This window comes from Myotis nattereri (genome assembly GCF_964212035.1).
Source record: "Myotis nattereri genome assembly, chromosome: 2".
NCBI classification, from domain to species: Eukaryota; Metazoa; Chordata; class Mammalia; order Chiroptera; family Vespertilionidae; genus Myotis; species Myotis nattereri.
The window spans coordinates 208,369,495-208,393,596 of record NC_138076.1 but is presented as its reverse complement, the minus strand read 5'-3'; the positions used below and the strand labels follow the sequence as shown (position 1 = coordinate 208,393,596).

Sequence of the window (24,102 nt, the reverse complement as noted above, 5' to 3'; positions counted from 1 at the left end):
ACGTGAGCGGCCTGGGGACGGGTGTAGATTTCCAGGCCCGGTTTGTAGGAAGGGGAGGCACAGTCCTGGGCCCAGAGTGACCACAGACGGGGAGCGACAGAGGGTGGGGCGAGGAGAGGTGTCTTCTTCTTTTTTTAAAAAAAATATATTTTATTGATTTTTTTTACAGAGAAGAAAGGAGAGGGATAGAGAGTTAGAAACATCGATCAGCTGCCTCCTGCACACTCCCCACTGGGGATGTGCCCGCAACCAAGGTACATGCCCTTAACCGGAATCGAACCTGGGACCCTTGAGTCCACAGGCTGATGCTGTATCCACTGAGCCAAACTGGTTAGGGCAAGAGAGAGGTATCTTCTTATCCCTCAGGTGCCAGCGTCGTGAGGAGCACCCGGGCTCTCCACTGTCTGGGCGTCCTTGGGCCCTGTCACCTCACTCCCCTGAGCACTTTCTACCAACCTTCCCCCCGCCCCCGCTTTCTACCCAGCTGGTCCCGGTGCCCCTCTGACTCTGGCTGAGGCCTCATGCCCTTGTGAGGGGCCTGGAGGCAGGGCAGGGAGGGGCCTTCTGAGATCCGCCAGCTGCTTGTTTCGCAGAACCCCTCTGGCTGGGCGTCACGGCAGGAGGCTTCCCCCTTTCTGGGAACCTGCCTCCCCAGCTTCCTCCCTGTGATGTCACTGCTCCTGCGATCTGTCCAACCACGTCTGTCTACCTCTCTCCTCCCGACGGGACAGGCAGCCACGGCTCAGGCCTGCTGGGGCCCCGCTGGCCTGCACTGGCTGTGGAGGGCCCTTCTGCTCCCCCGAGGCCCTGGCAGCCAGCACTGGCCGCGGCCACTGATGCCCCCTCCCCGCCCCCCGCCCCCGCCCCCCCCCCCCCACACACACACACTGCCAAGTCAGCGCCTGCGCTGGTGCTGCCAGGAGGGGGCAGAGCCCCAGCTGGTCCCCAAATGAGCTCACAGCCTGACAGCGCCAGCAGCCGGCTTTCAAAGAAGCCATTTTCTCATTATTCCTTAGCGCCCCCTACACGGGAGACAGGGTCCCCCTTTTACAGACGAAAACTGAAGCTGCTGGGGTTGAGCCGTGTGCCAGGTCACAGCCCCTTCCTGTGGCAAAGCTGGGCCTGAAACGGCTCTGCAGCTCCAGGTCCAGGCTCAGGTCCCTCAGGTGCCGCTGCCTCCTTCTTCCTGCTTGCCTTCCCCACCCTCCTTCCCGGCTGACCTGCGCTCAGGGAAGGGAATGCACCCTCCCTTCCTTCCTCCCTTCCTTCCTCCCTTCCTTCCTCCCTTCCTTCCTCCCTTCCTTCCTCCCTCCCTTCCTTCCTTCCTTCCTCTACCCCCTTTCACCCACCTATCCATCCATCCACTCCACTCTTACTTTCTTCCACCTGCTCAGTCATTCATCTATCTATCCTTTTTTTTTTCCTTCCTTCTACCACCCTGGCATCTATCCATCCATCCACCATCCATCCATCCATCCTTTCCATCCGCTCATCATCCATCCACCCACCATTCTATCCGCTCATCCAATCTTTCTTGAATTCCTCCCTGTGTGGAGTTGCTGATGTGTAAGATGATTGACAGGGTGCCTGCTTACCATCTGAGACAAGAAGGAAAAGCCCTCAAACCCAGACAGCCGCCAGTGCAAACATGTGCCTTCCCACTGTGTGACTGAGATGAGAGGGGGGCTCCCCAGCCTTCACACGTCTGGTGCTCTTGGAGAGGGTACTCTTGTGAGGCGGGAGGTGGCACCTGGTGGGTGGGGAGGAGTCTGGTGCTCCTTGGAGAGTCTGTGGGGGAGGAGGTGGCACCTGGTGGGTGGGGAGGAATCGGAGAGCTAGAGGTGCAAAGGGCCCAGTGGGTGCATGGGCCCCTGAGACAGGCCGCTTGGGGGGAGTGGGATGGGTAGCAGGGCCACATGTGCCCTGCCTAATTCAGTGGCCTCAAAGGCCGGCCAGTGTTTCTGGGGCTTACTTTTACGGAGAAACAAGAATCTAGATTATGATGTGAAGTTATCTAGCGACTAAATTTGAAAAAACCAACAAACTCGCGCTGCATAGACTAAACTGATCATCTCTAAGTTGAATGACTCAGGCTGAGTAATTGGTTGCAGCCTGTCTGGCCACCTAGGAACCAAGAGGCTGTTCAGGAATTCCCTCCCTCTCCCTCCCCCCATGCCCTGGGTCTCCAGCGTGGGAGCCAAATGCTGCCCAGGTTGGGCAGGTTCCTGGGGTACCAGCTGAGCCACGAGCGGATTCTGGAGTTCTCTCTTGGGCTCTCGTGGGGGACACGTCCTGTCCGCAGATGCTGGCACCTGGAGAGACCGTGCAGCATCTAGCCCAGTGATGGCGAACCTTTTGAGCTCGGCGTGTCAGCATTTGGAAAAACCCTAACTTAACTCTGGTGCCGTGTCACATAGAGAAATGTTTTGATATTTGCAACCATAGTAAAACAAAGACTTCTATTTCTGATATTTATTTTATATATTTAAATGCCATTTAACAAAGAAAAATCAACCAAAAAAATGAGTTCGCGTGTCACCTCTGACACGCATGTCGTAGGTTCGCCATCACTGATCTAGACTGAACTTTTTCCACTCCCCTCACCCGGCTCCGGCGCCTCCGGGCCCCACAGTCTCCTGAACTGGGTGCGGACAGCAACCCGTGTCCTTGGACCCTGAGAGGGTTAGGGATGCCCTTGACTCCTCACCCCTCCCTGCCCAGTGTTTCCCAGGCCCTGGCCCCTGTCCGCTCCCGGGGCAGTTCTCTGTGGATAACCATCTATGAAACATTTGTTTATCCTCCTTAAAAAACAACAAAATCCCTTGGATTCCTTCGTTTTAAAAGGACAAGGAGGGCCAGGCTTGCTCGGGGGTGCCCCCTGGTGGTGCCTGACGCCAGTCTGGCGCCCGCTGGGCTGTGGCAGCCAGAGGCAGAGAAGAGGTTCTCAGACTTTGCCACCTCAGGACGCTGTGACACTTTGTAAAGTTATTGAGCACCCGGGAGAGTTTGCACACACGTCACATAATCGGTGTTCACAGTATTACAAATTACAACCGGGAGGAATCAGCACATTTACCAATTGATTTAAAGTCATGATAAACCCATTACATGTTAACTTCCCTTATTGAAAAATTATCTTTTCCAAACCAATAGCATTTGGTGAGAAAAATAGCACCACTTCACACTTTTGCAAGTTCCTTTAATCACTGGGTGACTAAAGCACCCTGGATCCCACACTGGCTTCTGCCTTTAATTGGTCACCGCATCACACACCATGCGGTCTCTGGAAAATTCCACTGCGTTCTCGTGAGAGGGAGTTAGAGCGGCAAATGGCACCTGAGCATTGCTATGAAAATCAGTTTTTCTCTGGACCCGCAGGGGTCCCCAGACCTCACTTTGAGAACTATTTGTTGGGGTGGGGACAAGAATACGGTCACTGTGGCCATGTAGGCAGGCTGCACCTTTGGCCAGGACTGTGGGGGGCCATGGGGAACGTGAGGGCTCAGCCCCTGAAGCTGGCGTTGCTTCAAGACCCTCAGATCCCTGTACAGTGAGGCCTTGCCGCTGTGCAGCCGCCGAGGGAGGGGTGGGATAGGCCCAGCTGTGCGCAGCTGCAGCCCCAGCCCCAGCCCCAGCCCCAGCCCCAGCCCCAGCCCCAGCGCGTCCTCCCTGGCTCCTGGGTGAACTCACTGGGTGATGCACTGAAGTGCGTAGCGTGTTCTGGAAGTTCGGAGGAAGTGCCCGGTGCCTGGGAAGTGACCTGCTCAGTGGGATATTCCCAGCATGCTTTGGGGCCTTCCCACCTGCTCTCTTGACTTCCTCCCACCTTCTCTGCTGGGGCACTTTTGCCCTCTCCGGACTCTTTCCACCGGGTCTGGCTGTGCTCCCCTCACCTGTGAAGGCGTTCCTACTTGCTCTGCGAGGGGACCCCCTTCCCTATGGGGCGCTCCCAGGAGCATCCCGTCTGTTCCGTGAGGGTGTCCCACCTGGGAAGGCAGGGAGCCCCATGCTGCTCCGGGGTGTGGTTCCGTCCACTCCATGTAAGTGCACCCACTTGCTCTGTGAGGCGAGGGCCACCCCGGCTCCCTGTGGGTGAGCTCCCTGTGCCCCACTGTGCGATGCCAGGGTTCCTACCTCTTCTCTGGGGAGAACGCTGCCTCTCCGGGGAGGTTCCGGGGAAACAAGAGCATCTTCTTGGCAGGGAGGGGTCAGCAGTGACCCCTTGACAGGGAGGGGTGTGGGGGTGCTCCATGGCTGGGGGATGGTCCCCCGGGTGTGACCAGGCACAGAGAAGGAGCACCCCATCAGCACTGCGCTAGTGGCCCCGGAGCAGGACGGTCCCTCCCTCGTGCCCAGAGGGTCACGGGGACCAGAGGGCTATGCAGGTGTCTCTGTGGGAGGGATAGCGCCTGAACAGGAGCGGCTGCCTCCATCCCCTGCCCCCCTGCCCCCCGTCCCTCCTCCCGCCCAGCACAAGGCGGCTGCCCTCTCCTGTCCACAGAGGGGAATAGTCAGCGCTTCTTCTACCGACACGCTGGAGCCCTTTTGTTAGATTTCAGGTCAACAGAGACCAAATGGCCCTTGTTTCATACGGGAGGAAAGTGAGGCTCCGAGAGGGACCCTAACTTGCTGGTCACGGGGACTGGAGCCAGACTTGAGCTGCATCCTGCAGGCAGTGGGAGCCGGTGCCGGGTGTGAGCAGGGGAGTGGCCTAGCCAGGCTGCTTTCTGAAGATGGTTCTGGGAGTGAGAGGCCACCCAAGGGGAAAATCAAGACAGAGGAGGGGGTGCAGCTCCCCCGTCCTCTCTGGCTGCCCTGTCCTTGCCCTGTCCGCACGGGGCCCAGGCCGCCCCTTCCTTTGGACAGACCCAAGGGGCCCTGAGTGTGTCTCCTGTCGCCCCAGGCTGTGTGGCCTGCGCACGCTGCAGCCCTACGCCGAGAGGATCCCCGTGGTGGCCAGCACCGGCATCACCATCAACTTCACCTCCCAGATCTCCCTCACCGGGCCCGGCGTGCAGGTGCACTACGGCCTGTACAACCAGTCGGATCGTGAGTATGAGCCGCTGGGGCGAGGCAGCCCCCCGCAGCCCCCCAGCCTCCTCCGGCCTCTGCCACCCCTGGGAGTGCCTAGGGCTAGGCAAAGGGAGTGTGTGTGTGCATGTGAGCATGTGTGCATGTGTGCATGTGAGCACGTATGTGTGTATACGTGCATATGCAGCTTTGTGTGTGCCTGTGTGTGCAAGCAAAGCAGTCGCGTGTGTTCACAAGGTATACACACTCATACATACCTGCATGTGTGCTGCATGTGTGAGACTGGGCATGGATTCCACACGGACCATGTCCACAGCATGTGTACATGGGGTGCAGTGAGGCTCTCAGAGGCTGCATCTGCGCGCGTTTTCACGATGGCACACCCTAACGGCACCCTCCCCCCAGCGTGCCCTGGAGAGTTCCTCTGCTCTGTGAACGGACTCTGCGTGCCCGCCTGCGACGGGGTCAAGGACTGCCCCAACGGCCTGGACGAGAGAAATTGCGGTGAGCAGTCGGCCTGTGGCCATCACCCCCAGCCGCTGTCCCAGCCAGCCGGCCGGGAAGGAACCGAGGTGGACCCGGGAGGAGAGGCTGTTACGCAGGGGCAGGCAGATCCTGGGTGCCCAGGGGGGAGCCGCCGTCTCCCTCCCTGGAATGGGTTCTCACCCTCCACTCCAGGGGTTCAGACTGGAATTGCCAAGTCTAGCTGGAGTTGCCCAGCCCTGCGGAAGCGCTCAGGGGCCTGGTGGTCTCCAAGCCTCTTGGAATAACACCTCTTCCTCTGACCCTGAGTTCCGATCCTCACCATCAGGGCGACCTGTTCTGGTCCGACCCCCCAGACCTCCCTCCGCTCTGTCCCATCAAAGGGAGAGACACGGAGGGAAGGGCCTGTACCTTTCTCTGGGGTGACCCTGCCTGCGTGCTCGTTTGTAACCAGAACATCTGGCTTCCACTTGCGGCTGAGCCAGCTGACCTTGGACAGGTCACTTCATCCCTGTTTTCATCCATGAAATAGGGTCTCTCACCAGGCTGCTGTGAAACTCTAGCATAAAGGAGCCGGAGAGAGATTTGCCATTGTGAGGGGCAATCCATGTTCTCCAGGCAAGGCAAAGCCCAGCCTGTCCCTCTGGCTCCCCCTATCGGCCCCCCGTGTCCCCACAGTTTGCAGAGCCACATTCCAGTGCCAAGAGGACAGCACGTGCGTCCCCCTGTCCAGGGTCTGCGATGGGCAGCTGGACTGTCTCAACGGAAGTGATGAAGAGCAGTGCCAGGAAGGTAGGGTGGGGTGTGACCAGGCGTCGGGAGGGAAACCAAAGAATGGGTCTCAGCCAGACAGCCCAGCCCTTCTGCACGCTTCTCTGTCACCGGTTTCTGCTCTCTTGTCCAAATACTTACCAACCCATCTGTGTGTATGCCTACCTGTCCATCCATCCGTCCATCCATCTTCCAATCTCTCCAGCCAGATCTTGAGTGTATATCCATCCATTTATCCATCATCGGCCTGCCCAACCACCTCCCTATCCATTGAACCACCAATCTACCCATTTATTTGTTTACCCAACTATCTGTATGTCCACTGGCCCATCCTCCATCCGTGCACCCATCCACTGATCTGTCCAACTACCTGTCTATGCCGTGGTCTTTACATCCACTCAGTTATCCCTCCTTCTAGCTGTGTGTCACTCTCCCCACTGGACCATCAATCCACCCATTTGTTGGTCTTCCCAATCATCTCTCTGTGTCTATTGATTCATCCATCCATTCATCCATCCATCCATCCAACTGGCCAGCCAACACTTGCAGGGACCAGGTTGGGGGTCCCAACTGTGATAGGCGCCCAGTGATAGGCGAGGCAGAGGGAGGCAGTGGGAGTAAAAGACACCAGAGATATGACCCCTGCCCTCTGGGGACCATCTGTTGGTAGGAAGACATGATGGGTGGCTGTCCCTGCCCAAAGCCCTCTGGACACTATGTCCAGTAGCATGGGGAGAACGGAGAGTGGGGAGCACAAGCGGGGGAGGCTTCCTAGAGGAGGCAGGCTTGGAACTGGGCTTTGAGATGTGACATTCAAACAAGAGGCAAGGAGGCCAGGAGGCGGAGCAGTGAGGAGCAGGTGGGCGGCTGGGTGGGGCCAAGGCCGGGAGGTCTGCCAGGCTGAGTGCAGAGCCCAGTCTGAAAGGGGAGGCGCAGTTCTACCTTTGGGCACCACACCGAAGTGGGGGGCATGGCCCTGGGTCAGGGGCCGCCGTCTGAGAGGGGAGACAGAGCCCTGCTCTCAACAGGACAGTCGGGCGGGGGGGGGGGGGGGGGGCGGGGCACAGCCTGCCTTTAGGAGGTGTGGAGGGAGCCTCAGGGAACCTTCCTTGGCTCACGAGACCCTTCAGCAGTCACCTCCTGGCTCTTCCAGGCTTCGTCTCCCTGGGCCTCGATTGGAGGCTCGCTTGGGCTCGGGGACCCATCCTCTGTGCCCTGCCCCACCCCCTCTATCCCAGGGGTGCCCTGCGGGACGTTCACCTTCCAGTGTGAGGACCGCAGCTGCGTGAAGAAGCCCAACCCGCAGTGTGACGGGCGCCCCGACTGCAGCGACGGCTCCGATGAGCAGCACTGCGGTGAGCGCCCCGCCCTGCGGCCCGCGGGCACAGACGGTGGGGTGGGCGGAGGGAGGTGCCCACACCCGAAGCAGGAGGAAAGCTCACCACGTGTCCACCTGTCTCTCTCTCCCACCTCTGCCCCCTCACTCGTCCTTCATTCTTCCTCTGTGTCTCCCTTCGCTCTCCCTCCCCCTTCTCCATCTCTCTCTGTCCCTGTGCCCACTGGCCTCCCTTCTGCCCCTGCCTGTCCCCCTCCCCCCCCTCAGACTGTGGCCTCCAGGGTCCCTCTGGCCGCATTGTGGGCGGGGCCGTGTCCTCAGAGGGCGAGTGGCCATGGCAGGCCAGCCTCCAGGTCCGGGGCCGACACATCTGTGGGGGGGCCCTCATCGCTGACCGCTGGGTGATAACAGCTGCCCACTGCTTCCAGGAGGACAGGTGAGGGGGGCGTGGGGACGAGACCATGAGAGGGGGGCAGGGAAGGCCGTGCAAGGAGGCCCGGTGTCCCTACGCTCTAAGCACACAGAGCAAAGGCTGGTGAGGAGCCCCCAAAATGGCTGTTTCCACACTTGGGTTCAGTCCTGGCTCCGCCGCAATCGTGCTCTGTGGCCCTGGACAGGTGGCTCAACCTCTCTGTGCTGTCCTTTCGGTATCTGGTTTTGTTTTTTAAAATATATTTTTATTGATTTCAGAGAGGAAGGGAGAGGGAGAGAGAGATAGAAACATCAGTGATGAGAGAGAATCATTGGTCGGCTGCCTCCTGCACTCCCCCTACCCGGGATCGAACCTGCAACCCCGGCATGTGCCCTGACCGGGAATATCCCCGTGACCTTCTGGTGCAAAGGTCGATGCTCGACCTCTGAGTCACACCGGCCGGGCTGGCATCTTGTTTTAACTTTCAGGCATTCACTCGCTCATGCATCCACTCAGCCACGTGTGTTGTGCTCCTGCATGCGCCAGGGGCGGTGGCTGACACTGGGGTACAGCAGAGAGCAGACCCCTCTCCTCCAGACGTGCCCCCAAGGGACATCTCACCCCGCCTCACAGACATCTTCCCCGCATGCATGGTGCTGGCTTACCCTGTCCCCCTTTCACCCCGGGCCCATCTTCCAGGTCCCCAGGCCCCTCCCCCGCAGGGCCAGCCCCGGACTCCTCTCCCCACAACCCCCTCTTCCGCCCTGGGGCTACGCAGTCCCCAACCAAGGACTTGGCAGCACAGGGCGTCCCTCTTCCTCACATCAGAGCCGGACTTAAGTCTCCCGGTGTTCCGGGTGAACCCTCACCACTGCCCGTCCACACTGGGCCCCCGCAGCCCAGCCTGCTCCCTTCTGCCTCCTTGGCCCAGGTTCCCTGGGGACCCTTCCTGAGTGCAGCCCGGCCACCTCCCTTTTTCACTCCACCCCTGGCTCCCCTCTGCCTGAAAGGTAAAGGCTGGCCTGGCCTCCAGGGGTCTGCAAGGCCCAGTCTGCGATCCCTCCACACCCACTCCCTCCCCACCCGTCCCCCAGGGAGGACTGGTCAGCCTCAGCGGTTCCCAGCAGCCCCGCCCATAAAGCACACAGGTGAAAGGAGAGGCGCTTGTCAGGTGCCCGGCACTGTGTTTTGTTTTGTTTTATTATTTTGGAGAGGAAGAGAGAGCTAGAAACATCAATGATGAGAGAGAATCATTGATCGGCTGCCTTTTGCACGCCCCCCCCCCCCCCCCCACTGGGGATGGAGCCCATAACCTGGGCATGTGCCCTGACCGGGAATCAAACTGTGACCTCCTGGTTCATAGGTCAACGCTCAACCACTGAGCCACGTCGGCCAGCCCCCAACACTGTGTTAATATTTTTACCTACAGTCTTACGACGTTCCCCCCGAAAACCTGAGTAGAAAATGCGATTCCCATTTCACAGATAAGGAGACTGAGGCTTAGAGAGGCACACACACATCTAGGAACGGGTGGAGCTGGGGCTGGAACCCAGGCAGGCGGGCTCCAGAGTGGGCACTGAACACTGTGCCAGCCTCCAGCTACCTGGCCTCACAGAGCAGGAGGGGATGGGTGTGCGGACCATGTCCGGGGGCCGGGGTGGGGGCGGGGGGGGGGGGAAGCCGGCTACTCTAAGGAACTGGCACAGGAAAGGCCACTGCTGAGCGGACACCCTCCCGCCCCCAGCATGGCCTCCCCGGCGCTGTGGACGGTGTTCCTGGGCAAGGTGTGGCAGAGCTCACGCTGGCCGGGCGAGGTGTCCTTCAAGGTGAGCCGCCTGCTCCTGCACCCGTACCACGAGGAGGACAGCCACGACTACGACGTGGCCCTGCTGCAGCTGGACCACCCCGTGGTGCGCTCCCCCGCCGTCCGCCCCGTCTGCCTGCCGGCGCGCTCCCACTTCTTTGAGCCGGGCCTGCACTGCTGGATCACGGGCTGGGGCGCCCTACGAGAGGGGGGTGAGCAGGCCTTCGGGGTGGGCCTCCCCCAGTGTCTAGCCTAGAGGGGGCGGGGCAAGGGGCCCAGGGCTCCACCCCTGAGACCTGCAAGTCCCAGGAGGAAGTCCGGTTGGATTTCACAGAACAAAACCATCTTTTACTACCGGTGGGCTCCTGCCCTCCTGGGCCTTGCCTTCCTCCTGGAAGGGCATTTATGGAGAACCGATGTCATGGGAGGTTATCTTGGTTCTGTGTGGGGTAAAGGGGCAGGCCAGGGGCCCACAGCCCACAGGCAAGCTCAACCCTCTGGGCAGCGCTCCAGCCAGGCCCTGTGCCCGCCATGGTGGTGGCTTTTAGAAGGTGTGCAGTGACTTACAATGTGGAGGCAGCACTGTCGGAATCATTCATAAATGAGGAAACAGGCTCGGTGAACGGGGACCTCCCCAGAGGATGAGGAAGGGCAGTGGTAAGGCAAGGGCTGGCTCCCTCGCTCATCCATTCATCCGTCTGCATCCCACGACACAGTGAGGAGCAGCCACGGCATGCCACACATGGAGTTGGGCTGAGGGGTATGAAGATGGAGAGAGAGCATCTGCTGGGGAGACAGTGCTAAGAGCTGACCTGGGCGGCAGGTGCAGGCAGCCCCGAGCAGGCGGCCAGGGGAGGCCTAGGCTGAGGGAGGAGCGTGAGCTGGCAGTGCCCGGCGGAGGGAAAGGCACCCCCAGGAAGGCAGCACGCCGAGCGCCCGCAGGGAGCAGGCAGGGGAGCTGGGTGAGGACCTGCGGGCAGGACCTTGCCCTGTGCGTTAGACCCGCCGAGGGCATGGAGAGAAGCACTGGTGGCCGGCCCTCCCCGGGAGAACAGGTGTCTGAGCGAGACCAGGCCAGTGCACGCTGGAGCCTCCTGGGTTCCGCACGCAGCTCTCGAGCCCCGCGGAGAAGCGCTGGGTTGGACAGGGGCCGGTGCTGAGAGTTTTCGAGGGCGCGTTGGGGGGTCAGACGTGTGCTCTGGAGAATCCCCGGGGCTGTCCCAGACCAGAGGGGAGGCGGCATGGGCTCAAGCAGGAGGCGGAAGGGGAGGAGCAGCTGGAGAAGACACCTGTCCAGACAGGCTCTGGGCAGGGGCTCTGTGCCCATGGGCCACACCGGGGAGGAGCCTGAACAGAGTGACCATGAGGCGGAGGTGCAGGGGTGGGCAGGGCAGGAGAGGGGCTCCTGGGATGCCAAGGGAACAGTGGAAGGAAGGGTGGGGACTCTGGGGCACCTTGGATCTTCTCACCTCTGCCCTCTGGCCTTGACCCCGCACACCGGGCAGGCCCCATCAGCAACGGCCTGCAGAAGGTGGACGTGCAGCTGATCACGCAGGACCTGTGCAGTGAGGCCTACCGCTACCAGGTGACGCCCCGCATGCTGTGTGCTGGCTACCACAAGGGCAAGAAGGACGCCTGCCAGGTGACTCCCGGGGCTGGGGGAGACGGGGGGAGGGTGACGCGCCCATCACCCAGGGTCTGGCCCTCTGCTCACATCAGCTTGCCCCCAGCAAGGTGGCGATGGCTGTCCCCATTTTACAGATGACAAAACCGAGGCTCAAGGAGGTTGAGGGACTTGCCCCGGGTTGTAGGCCACAGATCAGAAGAGGCTGTGGTGGGCAGGCAGGTCTGAGGCTCGAACCCAGTTCTCTTCCTCGCCCACCGCAAGGCAATTTGCCCGAGGTGACTCAGGCGAGAGGACTAGGAGCCCCCAGGAGGAGGCAGGGGTAGACGTGGCGTATGGACACACCCCCCCCCCAGTTCCAGGCCAGTCAGGACACGCTGGAGGCCAGGCCAAGGGCCCAGGGAAGCCAAGGCTTCAAGAGGGAATGCGGCCTTCTTGTTGTCACCCAGAAACCCCCAGCAGCCGGCACCTGCCCTGGAAGCGGGCGCCCTGCCCTGATGTAGCCCCGTCTCTCCTCTCCCCTTTCAGGGCGACTCAGGTGGCCCACTGGTGTGCAGGGAGCCCAGTGGCCGCTGGTTCCTGGCGGGGCTGGTCAGCTGGGGCCTGGGCTGCGGCCGGCCCAACTACTTTGGCGTCTACACCCGCATCACAGGTGTGATTGGCTGGATCCAGCAGGTGCTGCTGACCTGAGGAGCGGCCCCCTGCAGAGCTCAGGGTACCCATCAGGCGGGGAACAAGTATTCTGGGGCAGCGGGGCCCTGTGGGAGCCAGAGTGGCATCTTGTCCCCCGGCCTGCTCCCTGGCATCCTCCCAGGGGGCACACACAGGAAGGAGGGCCCGCAGCTGGTCGATACTTTCCCGGTGAGCCTGGCATGGTCACCAGGCTCCCGATTCTCTCTCCCTGCCCTGGCCCCCCTGCTAACTCAGGGGGGGGGCGGGGGGGGGACTGCTCCACAGTGAGGATCTGGCTTCCAGGTCCCAGAAGGAGTGTCTGAGTCCCTCACCCCACCCTCACCTCCAGTGCAGCAGCTGCTTGGGAGCATCCACTCCAGAGAGCAGATTCTAGGCTGTGACACCCCTGACCTAACTTGAGAGGTGGGGGTGGGAGGTGCCCCCAAGGAGGGGCCCTCAGAGCGGAGACCGCCAAGCAGGCCAGCTGCCACTGAGCCAAACGGAGGTGGAGCCTGGGTCACACTCTCCCTGCCCCTGGGCCTCCATTGCCCACTGTGAGCTCAGCTGCCTGGAATAAAATCTCTGACCCAAGGCCCTGTTCTGAGATTGAATGGGGCCCTAGGCACCGACCGGGCAGGACTAGCAGGGGAAGGAGCTGGCCAGCTGGGGTGGGGACGGTCCTAGCAGGGCAGGAAAAAGAAGCCAGAGGCTCTAAGAGAAGGCGGGACAGGTGCTAGGTGTTTGTTTCCTGGGACTTGGGGCAGAGGATAGAGCAACAGGGAGGGGTGGAGGCGACCAAGAGCTGTCATAGCAGGGAGTGGGGGTGTCCCAGGGGGTTGGGATGGAGCAGGGGTGGCCTCGAGCAGCAGCGTGAAGCCAGCCAGCAGAGGGGCATCTGGACAGTGGGCTGAGCTGGGAAATGGGAGGCAGGGAGCGGGGCAGGGAGCACCAGGTCTCCTGGCGCCCAGCTCCCTGCCCCTCAGCAACCTGCTGGCCTGGCCTGGTAGTCGCCTGGTCCAACCCCTTGTTTCAGACGAGGAAAAGGGGGCCCAGAGAGGGGTGGGCACCAGCCAGGCAAGACTGATGCCCTCGATGTCTGGGCAGAGGATCCTGCCATGAGTCCCCTACCCTCTGGGTCCCGGGTTTTAGGAAAAAGCCCATTACCTTTGGGTCATCATCCCACCTTGAGTTTAGCCCCAGCTCCCAAAAGGGGCCCAGAGAAAGAGGGAGGCAGCCCAGCCGCTGTTTCTTCAGGTTTTATTACATGGTGATGCAGACACAGCTGAGAGGTGCCCCGCGGGGAGTCAGACAGAGGCCCTGACAGAGGGAGTGCCCCCTTTCCCGTCTCCCCAGGTCCGAAGTGGCCTCACTGCCCCTGCTGAGCCCCTGCCCGCCCGCTCCTGGCCTCAGCTCTGTCCACAGCAGTACAGAGGGCGGAGCGGTCTGGGGAAAGGCTGAGGGCTGCCCCACCCCCCCTCCCCCACCAATACCGAACCTCATCTGGAGCTACACTGTCCTCCCCCCCCCCCCCAGGGAAGGGGCAGGGGGCCGCCCTGGGGGGGGCACTCACTCCCTGAGGGAGGGCTTTCTGAGACCCTGCACCTCACAACAACCCTGTGAGGTAGGTGGGGGAGAGTGAGCCCATTTGACAGACAGGGAGGCTAAGGCTCAAGGAGGTGACGTGACCGGGCCAGGAGGGATTGTATCCGCCATGCAGCTGGGGGTCTCGGGGGAAGGGACATAGGGGCCTGGGAGACACAGCTGGACAGCGCCACACTTTGGCCACAGGCAGGCGGCTCTGCCCAGGGGTGCCAGGGCCCGCCAGGGAGGCAGGGGTAGGTCACAGCCCCACAGGTGTAGGCAGAGGTGGCAGCGGGAAGAGCACTTCCTCCCCCTTGAACTGGGGGCCCACCCCGTGGTACAAAAATAAAGGACTTCGGATCGGAACCCCAAGTGCCTGGAGGTGATCTGGGGCCTCACATCCGGGTGCCTCTGGCTTGTAACAGCTAGAAAATAAGAGGGAAAGGCAGGGGGCAGGGGCGGGGCGGTCAGAACATCGGGAAAGGGATGGGGGGCCGGTGAGGAGGGTGATGGGGGTCCAGGAGGAGGACAGAAAGGAGATTGAAATGGAGGGGGGGATGGGGAGAGAGGGAGAGAGAAAGAGGTAGGTGAGTCACAGGGTCCCTTCTGGGAGGAGGGAAGGGGCTGAGGCCCAGAGAAGGTGGATTCAGACAGAGCCCAGGAGGAGGGGAGTAGGAGGGGGCCCAGCTCCCCCGTCTGGGAGCTCCACACCCCATTCTGGGCTGGTGGCTGCCTAGGAGGCCAGTTTCTGCCAAGACTCTGGCCAGGGGGTCAAGGCCAAGAGAGGCAGGTCAGAAAGCAGTCATCGCCCTGAGTCGCTGAGCAGGCAGACAAGACTGAGTGGGGGCTCTAAGTACGGGACCAGGGCTTTTTGTGCCGCACGCCGATCCCCGTACCGGCTCTGGCTGACTCCTCAGAGGCCGAGGGAACCCAAGTGTGGCCTGTCCTTCCCTCCCTGCAGAGACGGGGACCCAGGCCGCGAGGCGGTGAGGCAGGAGCTCGTGTGCAGGGGGGAGGCTGGGGCATCTGGCTTGCATCCCCCCCTCCTGCCCAGCCTGCTCGGGCGCTGATGGGCAGATGGCACAGGGTCCACCCCTAGCTTCCTTCTTCTCTCTCAGCCTCACATCCAAGGCCAAGATCAGCTGAGAAACTTTGGTGAGGGGAGAGAAATCAGCCAGAAGTTTGGCCCAAGTCCAAGGAACAAGATCTGAGCACCCTCCTGGCTTCTGCCCTCCCTCCAGCTCCGCCAAGCTACAAACCGGGGGTGGCGCTCTGGGGGTGGGCGAGGGGCTGAGGCCCTCCCTGAACGCGCAGCCTCAGGCCTGAGGGGTGCAGATGGGAACCTGCAAGGAGGAAATGTGAGCAGGAGGCGAGGAGGCGAGGCGCTGGGGCCCGGGTGGCCCAGCCTCAGAGGTGCCCAGTGGTGTTGGCAGGGCCAGAGGAGGTGCAGCTGCACCCCTCCTCCCCAGGCCAGGAGGTAGGAGCTGCCAAGAGGGATGCAGGAGGCGGCAGGCAGGATGCTCTGAGATGCAAGGCTGGGGCGCCTGGGTGGAGGGCGCGGGAGGCTGGGACCAGGGTGGCCCCGGGATGGAGGCGTGAGCAGGCAGAGAGGAAACCCGGGCAGGGGCAGAGAGGGAAGAGGCAGGGTGCAGAGATCCAGGAGGAAGAAGAGGTGGATGAAGATGAGGCAGGACCTCCAGCGGGAAGCTGAGGAGGAGGAGGCGGTGGTGGGAGGGAGAAAAGGTTAGCGAGATCCTGAGATGACTGGGCTGCAAAGAGAAAGTGAGAGAAGGGATGGTTATGCAGGTGAGGTGCCAGGCAGGCGGCTGAGCTAACCCTGGCGGCCCGCCCCCCAGCAGCCCTCGGCCCCCCAGTTCTGCGCTGGCTCCAGCAGGGAGCGGGCGGGAGGCTCCGGCTTGTGTGAGCAATCATTCTCCTTGGGGGTTGGCTGCACCTTTCTCCTGCGTATCTGCCTCCACCTGCACCTGTTCCACCTCCACCTCCTCCTCCTCCTGCTGCTGCTCCTCCAGCTGCTCCTCCGCGCTCTGTGGACCAGCCGGCGGACCCAGGGAAGAAAGAGTGGAGAACTAGCGAGGGGCCTGCGGGCGGCTGTCCCCACGGGCCCCGGCGCAGGGCGGGCAGTGGGCTAGGCGGGCCAGGAGAGGGGAGGGCTACAGCCAAGAAGCTGGGCATCTGGCCAGTCCCCTGGGAAGCCTGGGAAGGGACGGGAGAAACCAGCACAGGAAGGGCCGGTCAGGCTGCTGGCACAGGGCGCAGGCTGGGCAGGGGGAAGGGGCTGGAGAGGGTGTGCGCCTGGATGGGAGTGTGGCAGGGTGTCCTTGAGGGACGCCTGGGAAGGCTTCATTTCAGGAGGGCGGCCCGAGTTGAAAGGAGGCCGGGGAAGACCCGGGGCGGACACCACCCAGTTCTGGGAGGCCAGTATCAGCGCTGGCAGGGGCAGGAGCGGCAGGCTCACTGTGCGCCCCTGCAAGGCAGCACCAGCCACTGGCCGGAGCGGGGTGGTGGGCCAGGGAAGCCCCAGGCCAGGGAAGGCAGACAGACAGACAGGAAGCCAGGGTTCATACGTCTGCAAGGCACAGGGACAGACCCCGGGAGGAACAGCCTCCCTTGCTCCCCGCCCGGCTTGCTGCCTGTCCCACGGGCCCTACGGAAGGCGCCTGAGGCTTGTGACCAGCTGGGGGTCCAGGGCGGCAGCTGAGGCTGCCTCAGAGGCCAGGGTGCAAACACAGGCGCCTGGGAAAGGGGCGCGGCTAAGAGACTGGGCTTCCCCACCCCGGCCCAGGCCAGCTGGGGACACTGACCTGCCCTTGGGAATAAACGGGCCATTAGGATCCCAGAAGCTCTAAGCTCGACGGCACCACAGAGAGGATGTGACCGACCCCCCTCAGTTCTCAGACAACACAAAGCAGGTGCCGAGGGGAGGGGAGTTGGCCAAGATCGCACAGAGCGAGGCACATCAGGCCAGACGCCCGGCCCAGGGCACTCCCTCCCCCTTGTGGCCACCGTTCAAGTGGCATCTACGTCACTCCTGCCGCGGCCTTGGGATGGTCCCATCTCACTGCTCCCCCAGCCTGGGCCTGGGTGGCCAGATGAGCAGACAGGACCGTGGGTGGCATGGGATGGATGGCGTGGACCATGAGGGGTTATGCGTGTGCAGCGGGAGGGAGGAAGAAGAAGCAGGGATGGCTACATGGGGGCAGGGGGGAGGGAGGAAGCGGGGAGGCTGGGCTCACCTTGGTTTTGCGGCTGGACTCGGAGCTCAGCCCGTGGGGGGAGCTGTGGAGCTCCTTGGACACCACGCACAGGAACTCCGCCTGGTCCTCTCCGCTGTAGTTATAGGAGGAGCCGATGTTCACCAGCTACAGGGTGGCCACAAGGAGAGAGATGATCAGTCCAGCTGGGGGCAGTGCGGAGGGAGGAGGTGGGCATCGGCACTTGTCAAGATACCAACGTGTACCCTGGCCAGTGTGCCCAGCGGTTAGCGCGTCAGCCAGAGGACCAAAGGGTGTCGGGTTCGATTCCAAGTCAAGGGCAAGTACTTCGGGGGCAGGTTCAACCCCCAGCCCCTGGTGGGGGCGCATGTGGAAAGCAACCAACGGATGTGTCGCTCTCACATCAATGTTTCTCTCTCTTTTCCCCTGTCCCCTCTCCCTCCCTTACACACTCTCTAACAATCAATGGAAAAAATACCCTCAGGTGAGGATTAAAAAAACAAAAACCAACTTGTGTCCTGATCTGGCTGTTCTGCTCAGAGGCATCCCTGGGTTTCCAGGATTTGAGAGAGCAGCTCTGGGCTGCAAGTCCAGTCTCCGCCCTCCCCCCACTGCGCCTCTGGTGAGCTTTCAGACCAGCCTCCCTGGCCGGGCTGGGCCTGTCCCTGGAGGAAGGCCGTGACAGCACTGCTGCTCCTCCCGCAGCCCCACCCCGGCCCGGCCCAGCCCTAGCAGGCCGCTTCCTAAAAGCAGGCCTGTCATGGGCAGGCTGCCCTCTGGGACCAGGCAGGCAGGAGGGGGCCCCACAGAATCTTCGGTTCACTCTTGGAAGCAGTCGCCCCCGACCTGCTGGCTCGGCCTCTGAGAACACATGCAATGGGCACGGACTCCCGTGGACGCTCAAGGGCAGCCCTACACCCACTGGCCCCTCTGGCTGACAAAGGCCCTGCACCTGGCAGGCCTCCCTCAGCCCCAGGAACAGAGGAAGTGCCAGCCGATCCACAGACGAGGCTTGGGGAGGGGGTGCCCTGCTGGAAGGCCCACAGCCAGGACGAGTGAACAGGAGTCAGAACCTGAGACCCCAAGGCCTCTCTGGGGTCTTACAGACTTAACTACGTCTAACGACTTGCATGACGCCAGCTCCTTCCAATGGCTAGAGTCCCCCCCGCACGAGGGACTTGGTCAGTGGTCCTCCTCATCTCACGACAGCGCTACAGCACAGGGTAGGAAAATGAGGTGCAGGGTGGACAGGCGACTTGCTCCGTCACACCGCATGTCCCTGGTGAGGCCTAGATGTGAATCAGGCCTCCGGCTCCTGGAGGGGGCTCCTTCCTCCACACGGCCCGGCCCCCCAGGAAGCCCAGCCTTCTCCCTTCTCCAACCTCCACCAGGGAGCACGCGTGTGGGTGTGGATACAGGGCTAGCAGACCCTCTCCTCTACGGGTCAACCTGACCTCGGGCTAGCGCTGGTCTGTCCCTCTGGAAGCTGAGACAGGCGGGACGTCTGCTTTGTGACTAGGCCAACGCCACTTAGGATGAGAAGCCTGCCTCTGGCCTGGGAGGAACGAGGGGTCACTATGAATTCCTCCGGCAGAGCCACTGCTGTGGGCTTCTCTTAACGCGCAGGTGACCGTGGCTGGGCATGTCGCTGGCCGGGACCCTGCAGCCGTGCGTATGGAATTGTTCCTGGAGGTTTGGCCCCAGGTGGGCTCTGCTCACTACGGGGACCGCAACTCCTGCGCCCGAGCTGTCACTTGGGGGCCAGAGGCTCGCTCACACTGCTGTGGAGACTCGTCCCTGGTGGCTGTGAGCACCGAGGGTGCCCAGAACCGCCCTGCAGCAGGTGGGGCTTCTACCCTCTCTTGTCCTGGTCCATCTGCGGCCAACGGTGGCCTTTCCTGGTTGTGTTTACTTTAAATATGTTTTTATTGATTTCGGACAGAGGAGGGAGAGGGAGAGATAGAAACATCAACGATGAGAGAGAATCATGGATCGGCTGCCTCCCACATGCCCCCCACTGGGGATTGAGCCAGCAACCCCAGTGCCCTGACCGGGAATCAAACTATGGTTCAAGGGTTGACTCTCAACCACTGAGCCACGCCGGCTGGGCTGATCTTGTTTACTGTAACTTAAGAGGACCCCCTTGGGTGGGGCAGCAGCATGAGACCCAAGGCTGGGGCTACAGGAAGGGAGGGGCCTACTCTGCCTGGAGACTGGGAGGCCCTGGGCATGGTCCCCCCCCCCCCCCCCCCGCCGCCCCCCAGCACACCTGCTCAAAGCGCCAGCCGTCAGACATGGTGGAGACCATCTGCGTGAGCTCCTCCTCCTGGCACTGCAGCACGCGGTACACGTGCTTGGGCGGGACCTGCAGGCAGAAGAAGGGCAAGGTGGAGGGCACCCAGGAGGGGGGTGAGCACCTGCCTTCCCCCGTCTCTTCTGCCCTCCCACACCACATACCCTAGAACAGTGGTTCTCAACCTTCTGGCCCTTTAAATACAGTTCCTCATGTTGTTACCCAACCATAAAATTATTTTCGTTGCTACTTCATAACTGTAATGTTGCAACTGTTATGAACCGTAATGTAAGCATCTGATATGCAGGATGGTCTTAGGCGACCCCTGTGAAAGGGTCGTTCGACCGCCAAAGGGGTCGCGCCCCACAGGTTGAGAACCGCTGCCCTAGCAGGAGAGAAGGAGGGAGTGGCAGGATGGGAAGTTGGGAGCCACGTTCCGAGTGCTGACTATATGCCGGGCACTCAGCATTCGTGCTCTCGATCCTTCCAGACACTCTAGGAGTTAGGAATTTTCATGAAGGCTCAGAGAGGGTCAGTTACTTGCCCAAGGTCACCCAGCTAAAGAGTGGCAGAGCCAGAACTGTGATACAAGAGGGAGGGGCCGGGCCTGGGAGACATTCGGGGTCCCTAATTGAGGCAGCCCCTCCAGGAGACACGGAGCCTCCCCCTTCAACCTGGGCCTAGGAAAGGGTGCCTCGCTGCCTGTTCCCCGCCTCTGCCTCTCCACCCGGGGGGCCGAGCATCTCACAGCTCCCCCTACGGATGGGCCACTGAGGCCCAGGGTCCGTGCTCAGAAATGCCAGCTCCACAGTTGTGCTATGCTGTGCCCGCCAGGGCACCGCCTGATCTCACGGAACAGACAATTGACTAACCCTGCCCTGCCCCCCGAAGGGCGCCCTGTCCCTCCACACTGACCCCGTTTTGCCTGAGGAAGGGAAGGGGCGGGCAATTCTCAGCATCTCTGTATCCCACCAGAGGAATCCAGGTCTAGAGAGGGGCGTGCGTGGCCCAAGGTCACACAGCGACCAGCTCCGGGCAGAGAAGGGCCAGTGTTTATCTCCCAGTCTGGGCTTTGCTGGGGAGTCTGGGAGCTGGACAACTACCCTCCCTGACAGGCCCGCTGGGACTCCCCAAGGCAAACACTGTCCCGCCTCCCCCAACCTTTCTCCCGCCTCCCTCTCCCCATCACCAGCTGCTCTGGCCACGGGTGCTGCTCCCAGGCTCCCTGACCTGTGTGACAGGGTAGTCCTTCTCCTCCATTCGGTCCTTGATGATGCGAATCAGCGGGCCGATGTTGTAGAACTCGGCTTCCTCCAGGACCCCTGGCACAGACAAAGCCGTCTGGGTCACTCCGCTGCTCCCATTCTTCCCGTGTCCCCTCCTCCTCCACACCTACCTCCTGCTCCAGTCACACGAGGGTGACGAGCATCTCCTGAGTTCAGGGGTCAAGCAAGAGGGAACATCTCCTTCCTTGCATCCCACGCTCTGTGGAAGGGGCAAGATACTGCCGCTCAGCAGCCGGCATCTCTGCAGGGCCGAGCCTGGTGACCGAGGGGTGCCTACCAGTCCCCTGATTCGGGGGCCGCTCTGGGCTGTCAAGAGGCAGCAGGCTGGCTGGGACTGGGCCCTAGCATGCCACAGTGAGAGGGGCCCTGGCTGACCCCGTTCCATGATGCCCAGTGCCAGGCGCTAGGCTCGGCATTTTCCACGCTTTATTGTGGTTAGTTCTCAGAACTAGGAGTAGGCACTTCGATCGCCCCACAGAAGCAATGGGGAATCTGAGAGCCAGAAAGAGAAGCAGCTTGTCTAAGACCCAGAGCCCCTAAGCGGCAGAGCCGAGATTCACACTCAAGCTCCGGACGTCAGGGCCCACTGTAAGTGCATGGTCACTGCGCATGCGTGCGTCCCCGTCCCCACTTCCCCGTCTGCAAAGCCCCTCCTGTGCTCAGCACGGCCCTGGGGACACAGGGAAGCCGTCACTATCGTCCCCATACCGTTAAGGGAACTGAGTCTTAGAGACCAAGTGGTCACCTCTCCAGTGGAGTGGAATGGCCCCCGGCCTCTGGACTCCCCTAAGCCCCTCAGGGCAGGGACCCCTCCGACTGTGTCCATGACCGGCCTCTGGGCTCCCTGCTGTCCCCGGTGCCCACACAGCACGGAACACAGAGAAGGCGGTCAGTGAGTGGCGCTGCGTCCGTGCCCGCGTGGAGCCCTGCGGAGGACGGACGGCTAAGATTGCGTCACTGGTCCTCTGGTGCCAGATGCTGCTCTGCGGGATGCACTTGTTTTAGCTCCTTTCATCCTCGCAGCAGCTCAGCCAGGTGGGTGCTGCTGTCACCCCAGGTCACAGATGCGGCACGAAGGCACAAAAGGAGAAGTGACTTTGCCGGTGTCACACGGCTGGGAAGTCTCCTCCCAGATTCCCCGCCGCCCACATGGGGCCCGCGCCCTGTCTGAAGGCGCTGGGAGTGGCCGAACAGGGAGAACACCGGAACCTGTAAGCAGGTGTTGGCTGTGGCAGCTGGAGTGTTTATTCCCCTCCCCCGCGGAGCGGCTCCTGGGCCCAAGACACGCCCACGGTACCTGCTCCAGGAGGGGCTGCCTGGAAGCTGTGGGCCCTGCTGAGCCAGTGTCTGGGGGGTGGGGGTGGGGGTGGGGGTGGTTCTGATTTTGAAGTCCTGGCCCACGGGGGACCCACTAGGGAGGAGGGTGGACTGTGCTAGACACCAACAGGCTACGCGCACCGGGATGCACGGCATTAGCTCTTGCAAAACATGCTTTCACCGGTGCAGACCACCAGGTACACTTCATATACACGTGGAGGCTCAGAAAGGAGAAGTGACATGTCCAAGCTGGCCTGGCTGGGTCAGCTGACCCAGGGCCACACCCTGTGCCCCAACAAAGAGCTGACGTGGCACTGACTGTGCCAAGAGGCCACCCCCCAGGCACGGCTTGCCCGCCTCCACCCATCGCCAACGCTGTGTTGCAGATGTTGCCGAATTTGGGGCAGAGCTTCCCGCTCCACCCACCTGCTGACTGCGAGCCCTCACCAGGCATCGGAGATACTGGATCACCGTGTCCAGCTCCAGCCTGTTCACACCCAGATGACCGGGAGAAAGGGCATCCCTGCCCACAGTGAAGGCTGCCAGCCTCGCCGGCTCCCTCTGCCCTCTGCCTGTGCATTCCTGTCACCTCCCCAGTGGCACCCAGTGGGAGCTCAGGCTGGTCAGCACGGCAGAGCCCCTGGGACTCAGCCTGGCACGAATGGGAAGAGGCAGAGCACGGAGGAAAGCAGATGTCGCTCCTGACGGGGAGGCATGGCTTTTGACCTCCACAGAAGGCCTGGCCGGCTGCAGAGGGCAGGGCTAGCAGGCCCGGCCGGCCCCCTGGACCAACTCACCCTCCTCAGCCATGTCCTTGTCCAGCACCAGCTTGCCATGGCGGAGGAAGTTCAGGATGGGCCCGAAGTAGGTGGGGTCACGGTCAATGAGGTAGGCCCCGGTCTCATCCTAGAGAGGTGAGGGGCACAGGCTATGGCAGGAGAAGAGTAAGGCCTCCCCCTGCCCACCCCTCACTCAGGTCCAGTAAAGGGTTGCGGGGAGGGAAGGAGTGAGAGCGGAGTCTGCTCTTCCCTGGAATGAGATAGCGTGATGGAGCCGAGAGGTTCCGATCCGCCTCTGCCTTTTCCTGGCTGTGTGGCCTCAGGCCAGTGATTTGGCCTCTCTGAGCCTCACTCCTCTCCGCCATAGCGAGGGGTCACTGTGAGCACCCAGTGAGGTCTCAGTGGCAGCCAACCCAAAGGAGGGCTCAGGGATTGTGCCTCTTGGAGGCTGTTGCCCTGAAGCCAGCCCTACACTGTCTCCAGTCATTGGGGGGGTTCGCACATTCCTGGGGCGCCACTATCTCACTGCACACCCTCAGCCTGCAGGAGGCAGGCGGGCAGCAGCACGACTCCAGAGACAAAAGGGCATCCAGAGGTGAGGGGCTTGCCTGGGGTCACAGCATCAGATGGCCAGGCGATGGGGGGGGGGGGGGTTGGGGAAGGGGCCTTAGAGGTCGTCTCCAAGCAGCGTCCCCAGCCCCAGACAGGAGGCTGAGCCTGGCGCAGGAGGGGTCCGATTCGGGTCACGCAAGCAGTTTACAGCAGAGCGAACGGACCCCCAGACCTGGCGCCTGCCGGGCAAGCTCCGCTCCCCGACGAAGCCCAGCTCCCCGCACACCAGGCCTCCCATTCCCCAAAAGGCAGGGAGAGGCAGCCGCCGGCACGCCTTCGCCAGGGAGAAAGTCCCGCTTGGGGAGGACGGAAGGCCCTGCGTGTCTGCCTGTCCCCAAAGCTCCAAGGAGCGGGGAAAGCCGGCTCGGACCCACCGCCCCCTGGGGTGGGACCAGGGCAGCTCTCAGGAGCTCCAAATGGCCGGTGCCTGGCGTGGTGCGTTTCCAAGGCAATGGGAACACTCCTCACTTCCTCCTCCCGCCTCTAGCCAGTTCTTCCCGCCTCCGGCTCTTAGGAAATAACTGCGGCTTCCCAGCCCGGCGGGCGTGCCAGGCCGGACAGCCCCGATCCCAGCAAACTGACACCCCCCCCCTTCCCCGCCCCCCCCATTCCCCCCGCCTCCCCGGCCCACTCCGCCCCCCGAGGGCCTCACCCGGTCCGACTGCAGCTCTTCCCCCTGGCACAGGCGGCTGAGGAAGGACTTCTGCTCCCGGCACAGCGTCTGCCGGGTGGTCAGGAACACGGTGCCCCCCACGTTGAGCCGCACCCACTTGCTCCAGCCGCCCGCGGCGCGGCCGCCCGCCCCCGCCGGCGGCGCAGCCTCCCCGGCCTCCATCCTCATTTCTGGCAGCGGCTTCTGCATCCTCCC

General features: G+C 62.2%; 2 protein-coding genes across 6 annotated transcripts in view; one reads left to right on the top strand and one right to left on the bottom strand.

The window, feature by feature from the left end:
- TMPRSS6 (transmembrane serine protease 6) overlaps window positions 1–12,723 on the top strand; it is a gene marked incomplete at its 5' end in the record, with an annotated part of 29,692 nt that extends 16,969 nt beyond the window's left edge. Inside the window, 8 exons of the mRNA XM_081083235.1 lie at window positions 4,904–5,049; window positions 5,437–5,535; window positions 6,193–6,306; window positions 7,524–7,640; window positions 7,889–8,057; window positions 9,778–10,049; window positions 11,343–11,479; window positions 11,990–12,723. Coding sequence (XP_080939361.1) covers window positions 4,904–5,049; window positions 5,437–5,535; window positions 6,193–6,306; window positions 7,524–7,640; window positions 7,889–8,057; window positions 9,778–10,049; window positions 11,343–11,479; window positions 11,990–12,151 — 1,216 coding nt within the window. The 3' untranslated portion in view covers window positions 12,152–12,723. The remainder of the gene's footprint in view (window positions 1–4,903; window positions 5,050–5,436; window positions 5,536–6,192; window positions 6,307–7,523; window positions 7,641–7,888; window positions 8,058–9,777; window positions 10,050–11,342; window positions 11,480–11,989) is intronic.
- Window positions 12,394–24,102, bottom strand: KCTD17 (potassium channel tetramerization domain containing 17). 5 transcript variants are annotated; one of them, XR_013995524.1, is made up of 9 exons: window positions 23,887–24,102; window positions 22,641–22,749; window positions 20,471–20,562; window positions 19,217–19,312; window positions 16,969–17,094; window positions 15,669–15,759; window positions 14,974–15,483; window positions 14,611–14,864; window positions 13,385–14,139 (listed from the first exon to the last, which is right to left on the bottom strand). XR_013995524.1 is itself a non-coding variant. In XM_081083231.1 (9 exons), exons 1-9 carry the CDS (start codon window positions 24,094–24,096, stop codon window positions 14,110–14,112), a joined length of 1,092 nt encoding a protein of 363 aa, XP_080939357.1. In that variant the 5' UTR covers window positions 24,097–24,102; the 3' UTR covers window positions 13,959–14,109. The 5 variants fall into 5 exon arrangements, 4 of the variants coding, with proteins under 4 accessions (XP_080939358.1, XP_080939359.1, XP_080939357.1 ...); XM_081083231.1 differs by having other exon boundaries at window positions 13,959–14,139; window positions 14,974–15,057; XM_081083232.1 differs by lacking the exons at window positions 14,611–14,864; window positions 14,974–15,483 and having other exon boundaries at window positions 12,394–14,139.